This window comes from Heloderma suspectum, chromosome 6 (genome assembly GCF_057233095.1).
Source record: "Heloderma suspectum isolate Gila_16-S chromosome 6, 16-S_ref, whole genome shotgun sequence".
NCBI lineage: Eukaryota > Metazoa > Chordata > Lepidosauria > Squamata > Helodermatidae > Heloderma > Heloderma suspectum.
Genome location: NC_139463.1, coordinates 115,705,795 through 115,726,549, shown reverse-complemented (window position 1 = coordinate 115,726,549; position 20,755 = coordinate 115,705,795). Strand labels below are relative to the sequence as shown.

General features: G+C 46.4%; 1 protein-coding gene across 1 annotated transcript in view; it reads left to right on the top strand.

The window, feature by feature from the left end:
- The window catches only part of LOC146342681 (alpha-N-acetylneuraminide alpha-2,8-sialyltransferase-like), a 33,765-nt gene extending 15,317 nt beyond the window's left edge, over window positions 1-18,448 (top strand). The window contains exons 2-8 of the mRNA XM_084806222.1: window positions 1,205-1,482; window positions 3,689-3,763; window positions 6,921-7,073; window positions 8,062-8,206; window positions 9,821-9,933; window positions 11,511-11,597; window positions 17,319-18,448. Of these exons, the coding sequence (XP_084662348.1) occupies window positions 1,364-1,482; window positions 3,689-3,763; window positions 6,921-7,073; window positions 8,062-8,206; window positions 9,821-9,933; window positions 11,511-11,597; window positions 17,319-17,781 (1,155 nt within the window). The 5' untranslated portion in view covers window positions 1,205-1,363 and the 3' untranslated portion in view covers window positions 17,782-18,448. The remainder of the gene's footprint in view (window positions 1-1,204; window positions 1,483-3,688; window positions 3,764-6,920; window positions 7,074-8,061; window positions 8,207-9,820; window positions 9,934-11,510; window positions 11,598-17,318) is intronic.
- Window positions 18,449-20,755: the final 2,307 nt, after the last annotated feature.

The following is a 20,755-nucleotide window of genomic DNA, read 5'->3' as shown; positions in this document are numbered from 1 at the left end:
TGTGAGAGCTGGACCATAAGGAAGGCTGAGCGAAGGAAGATAGATGCTTTTGAACTGTGGTGCTGGAGGAAAATTCTGAGAGTGCCTTGGACTGCAAGAAGATCAAACCAGTCCATAATCCAGGAAATAAAGCCAGACTGCTCAGTTGAGGGAATGATATTAAAGGCAAAACTGAAGTACTTTGGCCACATAATGAGAAGACAGGATACCCTGGAGAAGATGCTGATGCTAGGGAAAGTGGAAGGCAAAAGGAAGAGGGCCGACCAAGGGCAAGATGGATGGATGATATTCTGGAGGTGATGGATTCGACCTTGGGGGAGCTGGGGGTGGCAACAGCCAACAGGAAGCTCTGGCGTGGGCTGGTCCATGAAGTCACGAAGAGTCGGAAGCAACTGACCGAATAAACAACAAAAAAGAGGGGTGGACAAATTCCTGGAGGAAAAGACTATCCATGGCTACTAGTCTTGATGGCTATGTGCTACCTCCGGTACCAGAGGCAGTGAGCCTCTGTACACCAGTTGCTTGGGAACATGGGTGGGAGGGTGCTGTTGCGCTCATATCCTGCTTGTGGGTTCCTGGTTGACAGATTGTGGGTTTCCTGTGGGGAGGAACAGAATGTGTTAACAGAATGCTGGACTTGATGGACCCTTGGTCTGATCCAGGATGGGTCTTCTTACGTTCTTAGTATGTTCAGGGACAACTATTCTTAAGTACATGTAGAATCTGTGATGAATAAAACAGCCTGCATGTGTTGATGTGTTTCTTGTTATATAATGGTTAAATAAAATACTACTGCTGCTGCTGCTACTACTACTACTACTAAAATTCTGCATCCCCATCCTGGTACCCTCCAGATGTTGGACAACAGCTCCCATAATCTCTAATCACTGGACCTGCTAGCAGTGGCTGATGGGAGTTGTAGTCCAAAAACATCTGGAGGGCACTGCACCGGGAAAGGCTGTGTAACCTAATAATGTTCTGAACCAGGTGGAGCTCTACATGATCATGTGGGGATAGCTTTCTCAGTCGAAGTTTTCTTGTCTGGTTTTATTGGGAATCTTACTGCCCTCTGTTGAACACAGTATTCTAAGCTGGGTGGCCATATGGTGGAACATAGCAACACAGTTATTGTGAATAAAATGAAATGAAAAGCCGAGCTGATTTTTTGTTGATGAAACCCGCAACTGTTCTCTTATGCCTACAGAGCTTATGGTGCTTGGGTATTGCTGTTCATTTCTGAGACACATGATATTTCCTGGGAGTGAAATCACAAATGCAGAGAACAAGCTTCTATAGTAGCAGTACAAGATATATCAGAAAGAATTGGGATCCCTAGAGAAAGGAGAGCAACAGAAGAGCCTTAATGCTGGTTATCCGTGCCATGTCTGTTGACTTACGGCTTAAGAAACAGAACTTCGTGCTGAGCATCTCTGTGATCTTCTTTGTCAGCCTCGCTCTTTCGCTGTTACAGAGAGCAAGGAGGTGAGTGAGGCAACTGGACTTCTTTGGGGGGAAAGGCGGGGTATAACATCCCCCCCCCATGGTATGCCTCCCCTCCCCCAAACTATCAAAGTTTATTTATTTATTTCAGAGTTTTTAAATACCGCTTTTCATTTAAAAAAAATCCCAAAGCTGTTCACAAAGTAAAATCATAATAACATACAATAAAGCCAATCAAGAAAGCAGTGATAAAACAATAAAATGCCTCATTAAAATAACCAAGGGTAGCTGACAATACTAGCAGTCAGGAAAATGCCCAGGCAAACAAATACGTCTTTAGTTGTTAGCAGAAACACTCCACACTGGAGCTTGTTTGATCTCAATGGGGAGATCTTTCCACATGGTGGACGCCACAATGGAGAAGGCCCTCCTCCACACCACGACCAAGTGAACGTCAGTCAGCCGTGATAATGGCAAGCAAGACCTCGACCTCAGAATGTAAAGGCTGGGGTGCCCTATAAAGGAGAAGTTGTTTTGGGCCTTATAAACCCACAATAATCTCTTGAACCAGTGGAGGCTGGTGGCTCCTATTTCAGTGCAGCAGTGAATCCACTCCGGGTTTCAGTCAGAACTCTAAAGGAGCTATCCAAGGTGCTGAACCAATTTTAGGGATAGGGGTTGGCACTCTGGATAGCTTCTTTAGAGTTCTGACTGGTTCTGGCTGAAACCCAGAGTACATTCACTGCTCCACTGAAATAGGAGCCACCAGCCTCCACTGCCTTGAACATGGCTTGGTAGCTAATTGGCAGCCAGTGCAGAGTTTTCAGCACAGGAGTTATGTCTGTGTGGTAAGAAGCTCCGCTGAGCAATCTAGCCACCACATTATGCACCAGCTGCAGTTTCCGAACTAATTTGAAGGGCAGCCCCACATGTAGCGTATTGCATCTCCAGGTACAGCACTCCGTTTTTCATCTCCAGGTATCACACTCAAAGATTGGCGCTTGGAAGTTAGATTTGAACACATATAGGAAGGGACTCTTTATTTAAAAGGCTTGGAGATGTCACCTAGCCCCTCTCTAGGCAATGTGCTCTGATTGCAAAGTCTGGACTTGCTTTTTGCTCACACGATAAGTAAACGGGAGAAGGGAGAAGACACAATAAGGCATGGCAAAAACAAACGCATGAGTGATGCTCTGGAGATGGGCCCAGAATGCAGAGACAGCAGGCGGAGGGGTGCAGCCCACATAACTCATGCTTTAATCCAGCCTCGCCCAGAGGGAGGAATGGAATGAAACTGATTTTCCAAGGCTGAAACTAAGCAGGGCTGAATCCAACAGAGGCAACATTCCACAACCATGACATCTGGACGAAACACTGCCCTGAGAATTGTCTTTAAGGCACAATCCCATGCAAGAGAGCCAGCGTGGTGGAGTGGTGAGATCGCTGGACTGGGAGTCAGGAGATTCTAGTCCCCACTCGGCCATGGAAGCTCACTGGGTGACTTTGGGTCAGTCACTGACTCTCAGCCCAGCCTACCTCACAGGGTTGTTGCTGTGAGGATAAAATGGAGAGGAGGATAATGTGAGCCATCTTGGGTTCCTTGCAAGGGAGGGGAAGGCAGGTTATCAATGCTATAAATAAATAAAAATAAATAAATATAATAAATGTTTAGACAGAAAAAAGTCCTACAACTCCCAGCATTCCCCAGCCAGCATGGGAGTTGTAGGACTTTTTTTCTGTCTAAATATGCATAGGATTGCACCCTTAAAAACTTTAGATTAGGGGTGGGTAACTGCAGGCATTTGGGCCAAATCCCGTCCTTCTGGCATCCCAAATATACCCCCTTTTCTCTGACTGCTGATCATTGGGTGGTTTCCCAGCTTTGGCACTCCCCCCCCCCCATTGTAAAAGGTTGAAATGCCTCTCTGATGGCTGAGTTACAGGGCAGTAAGAGCTTTAAGCTAAAATATGCTGGTGTTTTTGGCCCCACCCCTTTTGCATTTGGCCCTTCCCACCACTGAAATGTGGCCCTCAAGATTCTTGAATTCTCCAAAACTGAGTTTGTCCCTTGGGCCGAAAGAGGTTCCCCACTCCTGCTTTACATGGTGCTTAAACAATAGGGTGTACAAGGGGAAAGATGTGTGCTGGGTTCAGTAGAGTGTGCAATAGCTGGGAGCTACTCAGTGGACTGTACAATAGTTAGGCGCTCTCAAACTAACCCCAATCCTTTCTGTGACTTGTCTCCCAGAGATCAGGCTAGGTTACAAGTATGGAGATGCCAAGAACTGCCTTCTCTATTTGAAACAAAGAATTTCTCGGGAAGGTGAGTATTGCTCCTTAGTGAAGGAGTCCAGCTAAGGTGGAGGCCTCAGACCCAAAGACTTGGTGCCTTGATTGAATCAACATATTAAATTTAGCCCCTCTGCTTTTTTGGCCCTGTCCATGCCACCACTTTGGGTTCCTGTCTCACAATTGCCTCTGAAGCTTTGGTGCCCTCTCACAACCCAACACCACACACATCATCTCCTGTGTCCAGCCTAGGCCACATATGAGATTTTCCTTTTTGTCTCTCTTGGCGTACCAAGAGAGTTGCACTATGTTGTTAACATCTATCAGTGAGGATAGCTCCATCCTGAGAAGTTGGAATTTTATGAGCTTCCCATATCATCACAAGTGAAATGCTCAGAGTATCAAAGAGGAAAAAGAAGCACCAATATTTGTAAGCAGGTCAGTATCAAGTATTTGTAACAATTATTGCATATAATAATGCAATAAATTTTTTGTTTAGCAAGGCCCAACAATCTGTTACAGGTGTGTAAAATCATGGCCTTCGACTCTTGTCTCTTTAGCAGTCTTTAGCTGATCTTTAGCAGATCAGGTGCTTGGCCTGGAAAATCACTGCCCTTGCTTTATCTCCAATTTTACCTTTTGGGCATGCTCTATTAAAAGTTGGTTAAAGTAAGTTGCCAGAGTTGTCATTCTTCAGGGTGTTATAGCAGAGGAGGGCAACTTGTTGCCCTCCAGATAATTTTGGCCTATGACCAATGGAGGCTGGTGGCTCCGATTTCGGTGGAGCTGTAAATCCATTCTGGGTTTCGGTCAGAACCAGCTAGAACTCTAAGGAGCAATCCAGCGCACTGAACCCTGTCCCCAACATGGGTTCAGCCCCATGGATAGCTCTTTTAGAGTTCTGAACGAGTTCTGGCTGGTTCTGACCGAAACCCAGAATGGATTTACAGCCCCACCGAAATCAGAGCCACCAGCCTCCACTACCTGCAACCCCCAGCAGCCCAAGCCAGCATAGCCAATGGTGATGGATGATGTAAGCTGTAGGCCAAAACATTTGCTGGAGGGCCACAAGTTGCTCACCCCTGCTTAACAGCTGCTCTGTGTAGGTGGCAGCATATCGTCTCTAGCGCAGGTACGGCACATAAACAACTAAGGCTCCATGCGGCGTAGCAAGGTCTTATTTGGAACTGTTGACATACCCTGTAGCCCTGAAGAATGCCAACTCTGGTAACCCAGCCAGTCCACATGCAAGTACTACAGTGCCACAAAGGTGTTTAGGATACAGGCAGGGAGCGGGCAAAGGAAGAGGGAAACCAAACAACCCAGGGCCTGGGAAAACAACCCACAATTTGTTCTCTCATCTGCTGGACAAGCCCTGGAGAGGACAAAAAAACATGGGTTAAATAAATCCAAGGTCTGCCTTATATGCGAAACAGGCCAGCACGTACCATTCCATTCAACCCTGTAAGTCTTAACTACTAGGAGAAATGCTTTTTTCTCTTTGGAATTTTCTGGTTTTTTACATGAGTGTCTTACAAAAAAGAAAAATCCTGAAGATGCTTTATTTGAAAGCAGTCCCGTGCCGGGGGATCAGATTAACAGCATGATCCTATGCATGTCTAGTAAATATTCAATTGCTGCCAAGGAGGCAGCCACTGGGGAAAACAAAGTGGCAGCTGGTCCAGTTCTCTTCTCCCCACCCCCACCCCTCCCCAAAGCAATTTGTTTCGCCCCTAAAGCATAGCCAAAACCAAGCAGCTGATTTCAAGATGGGTAAACTGGCAAGGAAAGATAATTGTAAACTCAGTAAGCCCCAATCGCAGTAAAATTATGGCTCAGGATAAAATGGAGAGGAGGAGGAGAATGTAAGCCATCTTGGGTTCCTTGCAAGGGGGGTGGGGGGAAGGCAGGATATAAATGCTATAAATAAATAAAAATAAATATAATAAATGTTTTGACAGAAAAAAGTCCTACAACTCCCAGCATTCCCCAGCCAGCATGGGAGTTGTAGGACTTTTTTCTGTCTAAATATGCATAGGATTGCACCCTTAAAAACTTTAGATTAGGGGATTTGGGCCAAAATTTGGGCCAAATCCAAATCAGGTATTTTTTCTCCCCTAGCCTGTCTTTATCACAAAGTACAAACAGGGAATCTCTATGGGGACTTTTCCAGAGACATGGTAATAAAGGTTGAGAACTTCATTAGCGCCAGGGCGAGGCTTCCTCTGGTTCCTGCCTAGGCCGAACAGTTGACAAAAACACAATGGAAAGTGAAACTAAACTACACTAACTCTTTTTTTTCCTAAGGGGCCATATCAAAATGACTGAACTGAATAGTTAGGGAAGATTCCCACATGCCAGCAACAGATATTTCTCATGATATAGCAGACACATTTGGATTTCTCCTCTTTTTTCTCTCTCTTTTTTCCTTTTCTGGAGAAAAGATCATCCGCAAAGGCGTAGACTCGGCTTTGTTTTCCTAGATATACCATTTGAGAGAGTCCTACACTGCTAACGCTCACTTCAGCAAGCAGCTCAGGAGTACCTAGCATTGGTACTTCTCCCAGAAAGGGTCCTGTGCTTTTTAACAACTACCTGACAGGCTGAAATTCATTGGGTGAAGATGCCTCAGAAGGATGAAATGACTGAATGTCTGCCTGCCACTCAGCTGTTACAGGCGTGGGAGTCCTGTCAGGAAAAGAATCCTGCTTTTGACGCCAACCTGTTGTTATTGAATATAATGATAATGTGAAAAGCGGGAAAGTAGGAGGCCGTGAGAGCTAGAAACCTGCTTTAAACAAACATTCTGAGTTCTGCTTTGACATACTAGATCTCATGGGCAGGGCTGCCCCAAGACATTTTGCTGCCTGAGGCAGACAAATGGCACCCCTCACCCACCCAAGTCAAGGTTCATAGGATGCAAAGCCAGGCATATTATTTGGGCACATGAGGCAGAAAATCCCACAAGTGCCTCCCCTCATCTCTGGCAGTAAAAATACAATATTAACAAGCTGCATAGCTAACCATTTGCTGCTCTTTGAAATCCGCTGCCTGAGGCAGCAGCCTCATTCTGCTTCATGGTAAGGCCGGCCCTGCTCATGTGCAGTTCCACGCAGTCATATTCGGAAAGTTAAGTCCTATTGGATGAATACTAAATGGCCCTTTGTTGTCTCTCTCTTGGTTACTGGCAGTGTTCATTTTCACAAGGGAGCTAGCGATGAGCCATGGGTTCATGCCATTAAAAATTGGAAACTCCAAACAGAGGATAGGAGAATACTGGAGCATCTGCTGCTCACCCAGAAATGCCCCTGGAAACCCAATGCCACCGCAGTGGCCCAATACAGGTAATTATACCATTCACTCACCTGCTCACCCGGGGGCCTGTTAAGATGGATTTCAGCCACAGGAACATATACGACTCCCCCTTGGGGCTGCTGGGAGTGGAACTTCTTCTTATGGCCCCCACAATTTTCATGTTTGCCCAGGACGGAAAACACTTCTGAGAACAGCTGGATTTTATATTTTAAAAAATGGAGCATCCAACATTTTCCCCTTTTTTCATCCCAGCAGCCCTAAAGGCAGCAGCAGGTCCTACCTGGAACCATCACCTGACCTGCAGAGCCTAATTTGAATGTTTGCAGACCCCTCTTCCCTCACTGTTCCATCTTAGGACTCTGAACATGCAGACAATGTGAGCTTTTCGACACAAGGCTATTAATCTGCTGTATCTACTTTTGGTTTCATCGCAGAATTGAGCTTCGAGTGCTACAGGAGGAGCTTTTCCTTTCCTGCTTTTCTGCTACATAACCTCTAGATGGCACTGTGGAATAGCAGAATACTGCAAATAGACAAGAGGAAATCATGCTTTCTTTCACTTTCACAATTAAATGCTGCATTTTCCCTGCTCTAAAAAAACTCGCCAAAAGTGCTGGCTAGACACAGAAGCAAAATGGGAGGGTCACGACATCACCTTCAGAACCTGTAAGCAACCATGAGCAGGGAATGACAAGTGCACTATAAATGCCTTGTGTAGAAAAGCCCTGAGACTTCACCATTAAGTCAGGTTGTTTTCCTCCCCTATCCCTGCCCCCCTAATCTGCTTTTTATAACATATTGCCTGATGATCTGGAGGTTTCAAAAGCTTGCACATTTTTTGGGATCTTTAGGTTGGCCTAATAAAGATATTACACAAATATGGATTTCACAAATTCGATGTTTCCAAGACTCTCCCAGGTTAAGGTTGGAAGGTTTATTTGTGTCTTTCCTGTGGCTATCAGGAGAATAAACAGAGTTTCCCAAGGTAACCCTAACCCTGGTCCCATCCTGTTGCAGGGAAAGACTAGCGCTATGTTGCAATGCTTCCTTCTGGCTAGCAGTAACCAAGGAAAACACACCACTGGGATCAAACATCACCTTCGATGGGAACAAAGGGAAGAAGTTGCCAGTGAAGCCTGAGCTGTTTGACCTGATGCCGGAGGTGGGGGAATTTGGTTACATTTGCTTTTTGGAACAAGGTAGGAAAGGAGCCAGAGATGGGGGCAAGGGCTGGAGCTCAGTGCTGGAGCACATGCCTTGCATGGAGAAGGTCCCAGGTTCATTCCTGGGCATCAGCACTTAAAGGAACATGGGTAGCAGGCTGGGAAGACCTCAGCCCGCTACTTGGAGATGCTGCTGGCCAGGGTAGACAGTATACTGAATGACATGAGCCAATGGTCCGACGTGATATAAGGCATCTTCATACATACCTACGTGCAAAGGAGGCTTTGCCCAATTCACCATGGATTTCTTGGATCAATCCAACAATAACGGCTATGCTAGGTTTGCATAATATGCCTCTCAGGGATCTGTTCATAGCAAGATGGATCAGAGATGGAATTCTGCATAAATTCAAAGTGTGGTGGATCTTCAAGCCTTGACTCCACCATTTTTCAGTTCAAAACAACCGAGCATTTAATCCCTTGACTTGGGCATTGGCTTTTCCTAACCCAAACAAAAGTAGATGAAACAGCCCCAGATCGCTTTAACTCAGTGGAGGCTGGCAGCTCCGTTGTCAGTGGGGCGACAAATCTGCTCCGGATTTCAGTCAGAACCAGTCCGAACTCTAAAGGAGCTATATAAGGCATGAAACACCTTGGATAGCTCCTAAAGAGTTCTAAACTCCTTTAGAGTTCTAAAGCACCTTGGATAGCTCCTTTAGAGTTCTAAACTCCTTTAGAGTTCTAGAGCCCCTTGGATAGCTCCTAAAGAGTTCTAAACTGCTTTAGAGTTCTAAAGCCCCTTGGATAGCTCCTAAAGAGTTCTAAACTCCTTTAGCATTCTAAACTCCTTTAGCGTTCTAAAGCCTCTTGGATAGCTCCTAAAGAGTTCTAAACTCCTTTGGAGTTCTAAAGCCCCTTGGATAGCTCCTAAAGAGTTCTAAACTCCTTTGGTGTTCTAAAGCCCCTTGGATAGCTCCTTTAGAGTTCTGACTGAAACCCAGAAACGGGGGGAATTTGTCACCCCGCTAATATCAGCGCCACCAGCCTCCACTGCTTTAGCTCATAGGGAAGGTGCTCCAATCTGTTCATCGTCTGGTATGCCTTTCTCTGCAACTTTTCTAGCTCTGTGATATCTGTTCTGAGATGCGTTATCCTACATTGAACAAATTATGGGACAGAAATTACCTTAGGATTGAATCATAGTCATGTGGGCTTGAAACTGGTTGATAATGAAATGGTGTTCAATTTTTCTTGATAGAAGTCAATATTCTGATTGCCTCTTATTGGAAAAAATCCTTTGTTCCAGGCTGTGTTGGGCTGGTTTGATAGAATCTGGGACGTAGCGATTTATGCTGAAACTAACATTATATATCCAAATTCAAGGCAGAATGACAATGCAGAACAGACTAATAGAATGACGGGTTAAGTCTGCAGTGTAGAGAATTATACATTCCAGGATAATATTCAACCATGTGCACTTTCCTCTTCTATAATGTATAAAATATATTATCCCCTGGGTGTGTTTCAGCCAAAGACATTTAACCAATGTAAATATTTTTAATTCTGTTTCCCCACCACCCTCTCCTCCGACAACAATACTAACAAAAATCCAGAGATCGCCCTTCTCAGGATCTCGATATCGACGTTGCGCTGTGGTGGGCAATGGTGGAATCCTAAAAAACAGCCGCTGTGGCCATGAGATCGACCAGGCAGACCTGATAGTCAGGTAACTTTCTTTCTTGGAGGGCGATGGCGGCACTACTGATGGGCGGGATCACACGTGACGTTGGGTACTGATTCCGCATGGAGGAAGCGCACCCTTAGCCTGGAACAGACAATGCTGCCTTATCCCGAATCAAGCCATGTGTCCATATAGCCCGGTAGCGTTGACACTGACTGGCAGCTGCTTTCCAGACTTCCAGACAGGAATTTCCAGCTCTCCCTGGAGACGCCAGAGACTGACCTGGGATCTTCTGCACACAAAGCTGGGGCTCTACCACTGAGCTACGGCCTGTTACTGGCTCAGGACACTGGTCCATTTAGCCCAGTATTGCCTGCTGCTACTGGCAGCCCCTTTCCAAGGTGTGGGGCAGACAGAGGCAACTCCCAGCCTTTTTATCTGCGGTCCTTTGATTGGATATGCCAGGGATTAAACCCAGGACCTTCTGCCTGCATGTGGCCACTGAGCCTTGGGCCTCTCTCAAGCTAAAATTGGGGATGGTTCATTTATTACCTATTACTGTATATCCTGCTTTTCCTTTGGGAGACTGAAAGCAGCTTATGTAGGACTCCCCTGCTGTCCTCAGTACAGTCACTTACTTGAAAGGCTCAGTTGCCTCCACACTAGGGTCATTTAGTGCTACTGAGGCACTGCTTTTCCAGCTGGAAACAGAATTATAATGGTACTTCCACTTCACAGAATGGGTCTTACTTCTGAGTAAACATATGTCTGCATGGATGGGCATTGCAGAACTCTTATAACCCGCAAGCAAGATCTCAGTATCTTTAAAAGTCTTGGAAAAGTCTTACTTCCCCTGGCAACTGGCCCTTTAATTAGTAGTTTCCTCTTTGCCCTTTCATTTTAAAACAGCTTTGGGACTTCTGCCCCTTTAATCCATTTGTTGCTGCTCACTTGAAGCTTTGGCATTCCTGAATCAGCTCATAACTCATTTCCTGTTCCTCACATGGGCTGGGACTTTAATGGATAGTTTCTTCTTTGCAGCCAAAGCAATTGCTGATTTAATTTTTTTTTAATCACCATTAATGAGCATTTGCTATGGCTGTAAAGAGGAAAGTAGGGATTAAGACATAGCCCCCCCCCCCCCACACACACACTGGGAAACAAGAATAGACTAATTAAGGGCTGATTTAAGGATGCTGCAGCGCAGGTGATTAGGGATCAGCTAAATACAGGAGTAGAATCCACATTAAAAGGAAGTGGCAAGGAGGAAGCTATCAATTAAAGAGACAATACCTCACAATAGTGCATTGTGAATCCACATTGGACTGGTTGGCACTGCTATAAGAAAATAAAGAAACCATCACAATCAGACCTGCAAAAAGATGGGGAGACAACATGAAGAACCCTGGAATGGAATGGGCTAGCATTGTCTGTCTGACTTCTCCATGAAAACTAGGGGAACAAATTATGTCCGTTCCAGAAAAGCTTTTAATACTACAGCAGATCTACCCACTTTTTTGTTTTTATTTAGAAGATCCAAAACAGCAAAACAGATTTACATCTGATACTGACTGTGGTACCTCTTTTCTACTCCCACGCCATGCCACGCCACCCCAATCCAGGTTCAACCTGCCTCCGATGACCTTCTCTGAAGATGTGGGAACCAAGACAACCCTGATGACTGTCAACCCCAGCATTCTTCACTTGAAGTAAGGGGATGGGGAAATGCAGAAATGTGCTTACTCTGCCTGATACAATTGGCTTGTTTGGGTTAGTGTGATCACAGTGACACGTGGTTAATTGATAAACTGAGGAACAGGGGGCCCAAAGCTATCTAGAAGAATGCACATGCTGTTATCCTTAACAGATTGCCTGTCACTTGCAGGCCAGAGGTTGCCCCGGGAAATCAGTCCTAACTGGTGGAATCTCTTCTTTTGCAAGCACCTCTTATTCTTTTTTACCAGGGTTGACTTCAATGAACACAGACTCAAGGTTCAGTTTAATGCTTTGTTAGATGCACACAATTAAACAGTGCATACAGAAGCGCAGTCCTTACTAAATAACAAACCTAGCATTAATAGATGAGTAAATGTCTAACCAAGGTCCCTGGCACCACAGCTTTTGGAAAGATCAAGCCCAAAAGGGGGAGGCAAGATGTCTTTGGGGCTGGAGGGCTGAGAATGTGGTCTTCAGAACAGGACAGACCAAGTCCAGAAGTTATTACTGGACCTTTTATATCCTTTCTCCCCAGACTGACACCCTTTGGTACCCAAAGTGGTCCAAATGATAAGAGGTTGCTTACCACTTCAGATGCAGCAGTCTTTCCCAACCTGGTGCCCTTCGGATGTGTTGGACTACAACTCCCAGCATCCTCTAGCCAGCCCTGCTCCATGTTAGGCATAATTAGGAAGGGAACTGAGAATAAAACTGCCAATATCATACAGCCTTTATACAATTCTATGGTATGACCACACTTAGAATACTGTGTACAGTTCTGGGGGTGTCTACATGAGAATAGAATGAGAATTGCACTGGGGTATAATCTGGATTTTCATGAAATCGGTTGAGGTCCATCAGTGGCACATGAAGCAAGAAAAGCGGAGTAAACAGTACCTAAAACCCCGCTTAACAAAGGTCAACTTCCGTTGAAATCGCCTTACTTCAGGGTAGACTGGATGGAGTCCCTAGTAGAAGTGAACATCATCAACCCCATTGATGCTGCTCAGCCAATGAGAAAAGTTTGCTCCCCGCCCCTGTCTATGCTCCTCTGCTCAGGGAAGTTTCATGGGGAAGTAATCCAGTTGTTTCCCCTAAGCCAGCAGCAGGCTTTCCTGGCCACGAACTAAGCCTGCTCCTCCTGCCTACACTTTTATGAATGGGAGAGAAGGGCTAGTTCCCCCTGAAACAGCACTTTTAGGAATGAAGAAGGCAGGATAGTTATTCTGCCTGTGGAAAGAAGCAATACTGAAGCCCTGAAACAGTGCGCTGTTGTTTCAATGAATGAGAAAGGCAGGTGAGTTACTCTGCCTGTGGAACGAAGCAATATGGAAACTCTGAAGCCCCGAAACAGCCCACTGTCGCTTTAATGAATAAGAATGGCAGGAGAGTTAAGCAATGGGAAACAAAGCCCCAAAACAGCACAGTAAAATGCACAGAATCGCAGCAGCAAATGATGGGACATGAGTGCCCATTGAGAATAACAGGCTCGATTCCCTCCACAGTCCCCCTTTCTGTGCTCAGTGATATGCGAGGAGACAACCTGTTACTTCCCCAACCTGGTGCCCTCAAAAAAAATTGAAGTGGAGCAAATGAAATTAAAAATTAAACTGGGGCAACCAGCTGTTCCCGTACTTCTGAGTAGGGATGTACAGCTTGTGTTTAACCGTTGGTGGGAGTTCTGGTCTTTGATCAAGTACACTTGAGGGCAATGAGTTCCCCAAACCCCAACTGCCACCATTCCAAAAAGCAGGGATGCAGTGGGAAAAAAACAAAAACAAAAGGGGCAGCCCACCTATGGTGATGCAACAGCAGAACACCCCCCCCAAAAAAAAACACATAAGAAGCTGCATTTAATTTGGGGACACTGCACTGGAAGTGGGTGGAAGCTGGCATAAAGGGAAAATGCAGCACGGAACATCTCTGAAAAGACTCGGGGGGGGGAATCTTCACAACAACAGAATGAGATGCGCGTTGGAGTACTATCCGGATTTTCATGGAGTTGGCTTTGGTCCATCAGGGACACATGAAGCAAGAAAAGCTGAGTGTACCGTACTATAAAAATCCGCTTTTCAGGCATCACACAGCACTTGAAAGTGACATACTTCCAGCTTGGGTGGGGGGAATAGAACTAAATGCCATCAACCCAACAGGTGGTGCTCAACCAATGAGAGAGGCTTGTTTCCACCCCTGAGCAGGCTCCCACCGGCTACCATGTTGTTATCCCTGACAGCATCTGAAGGCTCCCCATGAGAGCACCCCACCAGCGCAATTTCACCCTATTCCAGCCAATAGTCAGGGAGTCAGAGCTCCTATCCCGTTTCTCCTTTTCTAGGGAGTAAATACAGGGATCTAGCCTCTTCACTCATTGACAGTCTGCAGCCTGTGTTGCCCATAAAACCGCAGTTACACACTTCCAGGGAGTAAATACCTCGATTTAGCCGCTTCACCCATTCTCAGTCTGCAGCCTCTGTTGCCTGCTTTCTCCCCATTGAGAATCTGTAGCATCTTTTTCCCACTGAGAAAATCAGAGCTGTGCTGTTTTAAGTAGTAGCTATCTCGCGAGAGGAGGCGGCCAGGAGCCTGCAGCCCCAGTATTACGCTGTATCGATACAGCAATACAGTGAAAACTAAAGAATGCAGGAGAGGAGGTGGCCAGCAGAGGTAGCAGCAGCAGCACAAGCAGAGGGAGGCAACTCCAGCCAGCCCTTTCCCTCCATGTAGAGAAGTGGGGAAGTAACACAAGCATCAGAGAAGCCCATAATCACAGCTGTCAAGGGGGACGGGCTGGGAAATGGAGGCTAGTTACTCCCACTGGCAAAAAGGAAGTACAGCGCGATTCTGAAGGCACGGAAGAGCACTCCAGCTTTGATTAGTTGGAAAGGCAGGCTAGTTATCTAGGTTACCAAGGCCATGGCCAGGTGAAAGATACACCCCTAGGAATGCCCGATCGTGTCAAATTTAAAATGGAAGGATGGGCACACAGCAGCTGAACCAAATTAAAGAAAAACAATGGAGTAAAAGTACTCTGCAAAAATGTGGGTTCCCCACACGTAAACCCTGCAGCCACCCCAGGCCGCAGACTGGCCACGACATCATGTGCCGCAAAAGACCCCCAAACAGTCCCAATCCGCAACAAGTCACCCATGAAGACAGGCCCCAGGTTTCAGGCTGGAAATGATGGCTTTGCTGCAGAGTGGCCATGATGTCATGTGTCCCTAATGACTTTAAGCCATAGCCGCACAGGAGAAAACCTCCCATGTAGATGGACCCCAGGTCACCACACTTAAAAAGAACATATGCAGAGCTGGAAAAAGTGCAGAAAAGGACCACCAAAATGATGAAGGGGCTGGAGCAACTCTCCGATGAGGAAAGGTTACAATAGCTAGGATTGTTTAACTTGGAAAAAAGGAGGGTAAGGGGAGACATAATAGATGTGTACAAAATTATGCATGACATGGAGAATGTGGGTAGGGAGACTTTTTCTTCCACTCTCATAATATGAGAACCCAGGGACAGATCAACAAAGCTGGTTGGTGGGAGATTCAGGACAGATAAAAGGAAGTCCTTCTTCACACAGCACATAGTTAAACTATGGAATTTGCTACCCCAAAATGTAGCAATAGCCACCTCCAGTACCTCCAGTATCAGAGGCAGTTTGCCTAGTTACACTGGTTGCTGGGGAACATGGGTGGGAGGGTGCTGCTGCACTGGTGTCCTGCTTGTGGGTTCCCGGTCAACAGTTGTTGGCCACTGTGTGAACAGCATGCTGGACTAGATGGACCCTTGGTCTGATGCAGCACAGCTCATCGTATGCTCTTATCTGGAGACCACCAGGTTGGGGAAGGCTGAGATATAGGATGGGTCCAAGCCAGGCTCAACTTCCCCCATCCAGACCACTCACGTTGGCATGTTCTGATTGGGATTTTGACTGGCGAGGGATGGTCAGGTGGTGCATGAGGTAACGAGGTAAAGTTCAGTGGCATACTGGTAAATTTTGAAGTCAGGCGGTCATCATGGCAGTGCCCATACCTACGCGGTTACGCCCTCAAGGAGAGTCCAAAAATGTAGGTCACCATGTTGATCCATATCAAGGAACTAGTTCTTGCCATTCTCACCTTCACCAGGAGCAGGCCATTTGTAAAGCGAATGGGTCTTAATTGCCCATTCAACATCAAACCACCCCAGAATACTTTGCATTACAACAGGGATAGCTCACAACAATATTGTTAATGCTCCTGCACCCCACTTCTGAGAGGTGAGACGTTTGAGCACTTACTCAGACTTCAGTTCCTTGGGGAGGAGGACACTGGAGACGTGTGGCATTTCTTTCATAAAAGGTTTATTTACACTGAGCTCAAGGTGGGGGTCCATAACATTACCAGTCCAACAGATCCCTGCTCCCCCTCCACTGCCTAGGGATTTACTGCAGAGAGGCAAAATCAGCTCTCTCCTCCATCTTACATCCACCCTCTGCCAACCAGACTTCCTGCTACACCACAGGCCTCGCTCGGCCGCTTCCCTTGGCCTAGCAGGACATAGGTTACTTGTTCAAGAGTTACAGAGTTGGGGAGAATCCTCAGTCTCTTTATAATCAGAGGCACTGACTTTCAAGGGACCCCTGGAAGGTAATTTAGATTGACCCCAAGCACATAACAATATCAACAATGTTGCTGGGAAAAACCATTCCACTGCCCGCCCTCCTTCTACCTTGAGGATTGCCTGAAGCCTGGGAAGACGACATCATCGCCCCTGCTATCAAAAAGTCCTGGCACTTTAGCCCTGTGAGCCTTGGTTCTGCTACAATGCTGATAATGTTTACTCTTAGCCAAGAGGAACACATGGACAGCTGGTTTCCATTGGTGCTTTGAGAAAACAGGGGAGGGGCTGATGCTGCTGCCTTGTCAAAGTGCCCCCCTCCCAGCCAGTCTACCAGTGATCTGCTATCTACAGAGATGAGCAGAAGGTGTGTGTGAGAGGTACTCTCTCTCTCTCTCTCTCTCTCTCACACACACACACACACACACACACACATACCCGTTGTTTAACAATGGCAAGAAGAGGCTTTCCCCCTCCTGTTCTCAATTAGGTGGTTAGCAGGGCTGGTATCAAGAGTTGGCATAGTTGGGCACCTGCTGGGGGCGCACTCCCCAGCTGGGGGACCGCTGGCAAGAGCTCCTGCAACCTTTGTGTTCATCTGCCTCTCACCTGTGGTCTGGGTGTGAAGAAGGAGCAGGAGATGCCAGTGCCTGCTTGCCCCTTGGCTCTCTCCCTCGCTGAGTCTCCTCATTCTCCTCATCACTGCTGCCGCTGGCTCTCGGCCTGGCAAGCAAGCAGGTGGTAGCAATGGGGAGCAATGAGGAGCAGCAGCAGCAGCAGCCGATGACAATGGTGGCAAGAAGGGAGACTCAGTGAGGGAGAGGGGCCCATTGAGGCCACATTGCCCAACTGCCCTTCAAAACCTGGAGCGACCACTGGTGCTTAGAATCCTTGATCTGTAGTAACTCGGCTGTAGCTTTGGGCTTATGTATTGCCAGGCCATCCTAGTCTATAATTCATGGGGTGCAGGAGGTAGTTGGCCTTGCCTTCAAGGCAGCATTTTGCCACTGGCTCCTCTTTGTGGGCCTCGGAGTTTTAGTGACAACACAAAGTAGAGAACTACACTCCTCATGTTCTGAATGTGTCTTCCTTGTCCTTTCCTTTTTCTCCTGCAGATACAAGAACCTGCAGGCCCGGAGGAAGCCTTTTGTAGATGCTCTGCACCCCTACAGGGATGCCCTCTTCCTCATCCCTGCTTTCTCCTTCGTGGGCCACAGTGATCTCAGCTACCGTGTTTTGTACACCATGGAGGACTTTGGCTTAATGCAGCGAGCTTTCTTCCTGAACCCACACTACTTGGGCAACCTAAGTGATTACTGGAAGAAAGAAGGCCTGAAGCCATGGCGCCTTTCCTCTGGCTTCATGTTCGTCAACATGGCTTTAGAGTTGTGTGAGCACATCACCCTCTACGGTTTCTGGCCCTTCCCACGTGACCTGGCTGACCAGCCCATCCCTCACCACTACTATGATAATGTGTTGCCCAGGCCTGGTGTACATGCCATGCCCAGCGAATTCTCACATTATCTAGGCATGTATGCAAAAGGTGTGCTGCAGTTACGACTTGACCAGTGTCAGTGAGAGGTGTTGCTGGGGGGTTTACCTGAACCATGGACAAACAGGCCAGGCCAGGGGGATTCAGATTGCAGTGCCCAGTACATTGGATTTGGTTTTGGAAAAATGGCGGGCAGTCAGGTGTGAATTTACCCAGAGGCATAAGCCGTGTTTAATAGTGTAAGTACACTAGTTTACTAGAGCAGTCGGCCATTTTTTGTGATTTTAGGGTTGGTTCTCATAGCTGTGTTCACATACAGTGAAGGCCACACTTTTTGCTACTGAGAGAAAATAACAGGCAATGCACAGTAGTTGCCTTGCACTGCTCTGCACGGTCTGTACTTTCTGAACTGACTATTATTATTATTTATTACATTGATGGTCCTTCCTCTGTTCCAAGAGGGAAAGGCCCTGGTAAAGGCGGGGGGAGAGGGGAGTGTGGGTGTGCTTCCTGACAGTTTTCTAACTCAGTAAGACTTGCTCTATAAAATCCTGAGCAAATTGGCCTGTTACCTGTCCTCGTCTGAGAGGGGGAAGGTGCACCACCTGCTCAGATAACCAGCCCTGTTGGATGGCATCCATCACCTCCCTGGGAACCAGGGTAGCTGAGCTGAGAGTTAAGGATGTGTAAGCATTCTTTGCTTTATTCTCTGCATCCATTTACCATCAATAAACTCTTATCATTCTTTCACACAACTTGAGTCATATTGGTATTCTTGAATCTGGTTAGCTAAACTGGGCATGTTTAGCCTTGAGAAGAGAAGACTGAGGGGAGATATGATAGCGCTCTTCAAGTACTTGAAAGGTTGTCACAGAGAAGAAGGCCAGGATCTCTTCTTGATCATCCCAGTGTGCAGGACATGAAATAATGGGCTCCAGTGACAGGAAGCCAGATTCTGGCTGAACATCAGGAAAAACTTCCTGACTGTAAGAGCAATACGGCAATGGAACCAATTACCTGGGGAGGTGGTGGGCTCTCCCACACTGGAGGCCTTCAAGACGAGGCTAGACAGCCATTTGTCAGGGATGCTCTGACTTGGATTCCTGCATTGAGCAGGGGGTTGGACTCGATGGCCTTGTAGGCCCCTTCCAACCCTACTATTCTATGATTCTAGTGTGGGTCCCGGCTGGACCAGGCCCCAGTTTAAGACACCCAGCAAACCCTGAAGTTGATAGCACAGAATTTGGTGTACTATACTCCTAGAAGTAGTGCTTTACAAAACTGATTCCCTTATTCTAGACTAGCCCCAGGCCATACCTGCAACTGGCACTTTCTCTGCAGCCAGCGGGGAAGCTGATCCGGCTACTGGAGAAGAGACAGAGTGCTTTGCTTCACCAGGCTGATAAAGAGGGGTGTGGAGTAGAAGAGTGGAGCGATGGGGATAAAAAAGCAGATACGTAGGAGTAGGAGTGTGTGTGTGTGTGTGTGTGTGTGAGAGAGAGAGAGTGTGAATGCGAGAGTATTAGGGGTGTGTTTTGCATATGTGTGCATGTGTATGAATGCATGTTTGAGTGTGCATATGTATGACTGGCTGTGGGTGCATGCAGATGAGAGAAAGAGTACAGGGCTGCCCTGCCCTTTTTTTTTCTTTGGCCACACCCTCTGGGAGGCTCACCACGAGGGAATGTGGCCCTCAGCCTGTGAAAAGATTCCAGACCCCTGTTCTAGAGGAACGATAGTTGGTTTATACTTCTTGAATCAAAGACAAGGAACGTAAGCCTTCCTAAAACAGGGGAAAGGGAGGGTCACCGTGAAGGGTGTAAGATTTTCAGTGAACAGAGAGATGAAGAAATATTTCAGAGACAGCAAGTTGGAGTGGAATCATCTTTCTACGGAAAGGTCATCTTTCGTAGGAAGACCACGCTGTTGATAGAAAACAAAAAGTCAGTTCTAGGGGATGCTAATGAAGAGCAATATCTATAGTTAGACTTCTTTTTTGGGTGCTGTTACAGAAATCAAACTGCATATACTAGTATTGTTACATCTCATGGCCATCTCACGGCTGTTATGGGGATTGCTATCAGCTTGGGCTGTCCTGAGGCGGGACCTGGACTTGACAAAGGAGTGTTGATAGCCCGTGATGTTCCAGTGATGCGTCTCTGTGGGAGCTAAGAAGGCTAGGTGATGGCCACAAGAGATAACTCATCCAGCTTCCAACCTCCTCCACATAGGAGGAGGGGTACTGTGTCTTGTGCTTGGAAAGAACCATAGACTACAGTTTGAGATAGAGAAAGACACAGAAACACAGAGAACTGAATTAGGGCTGTGAACACATCTTATGGCACTGACTGTTTCCCTAGAGATGTGGTAGGGAGCAGTGGACTTTGGCTGTCAGTGAGACTGTTTAAACTTTGTCTCCACCTATGCTTGACTTGTATACCTATAAATAAGTGCAAATATTGCAAAACTCCAACAAACATCCGGTGACCTTCTACTAAAGGAAACCAAACTTGTGTAAGTGCTGTGACCCCAGAATTCCTCACCACTCACCAATGTGCAGTGAGCATAACACTGCAATATCAGGTACATAGCTTAGCAATTGATTATACCCTAGAAGGAATAGATGTCTGTAGTTACATGGAGTTAACTGTGGAGTGTGTGTGTGTGGGGGTGGCGATCCTTTTTGATTGATGATAAATGTAAACACTCCCCCATTTTTAAAATTTTTTTTAATTAATTTTCCAAAACAAAATTAAACCAACAATAAAAGAAGAAAAAATAAAAATAAATGTAAAAAACATTGAATTTAAATCTAATTATTGGCAGAGGGTAATGCATTTAACATATATGTATAATTTTCCTTTACCTTACAAACCAAGATATATGTGGAATCCATAGGCTGCTTCTTCACCATAACAGAGTATAATTAGTCTCTTTTCCATAGTCTGAGGAAAGGCTTTGACAAATACTGCTGTGTATGTCCCTGATTAGTATATAAAACAATATCCTGCCATTTTTGATAAAGGTCAGATTTTTTTACTTTGCCGTTGGCGAGTTTCA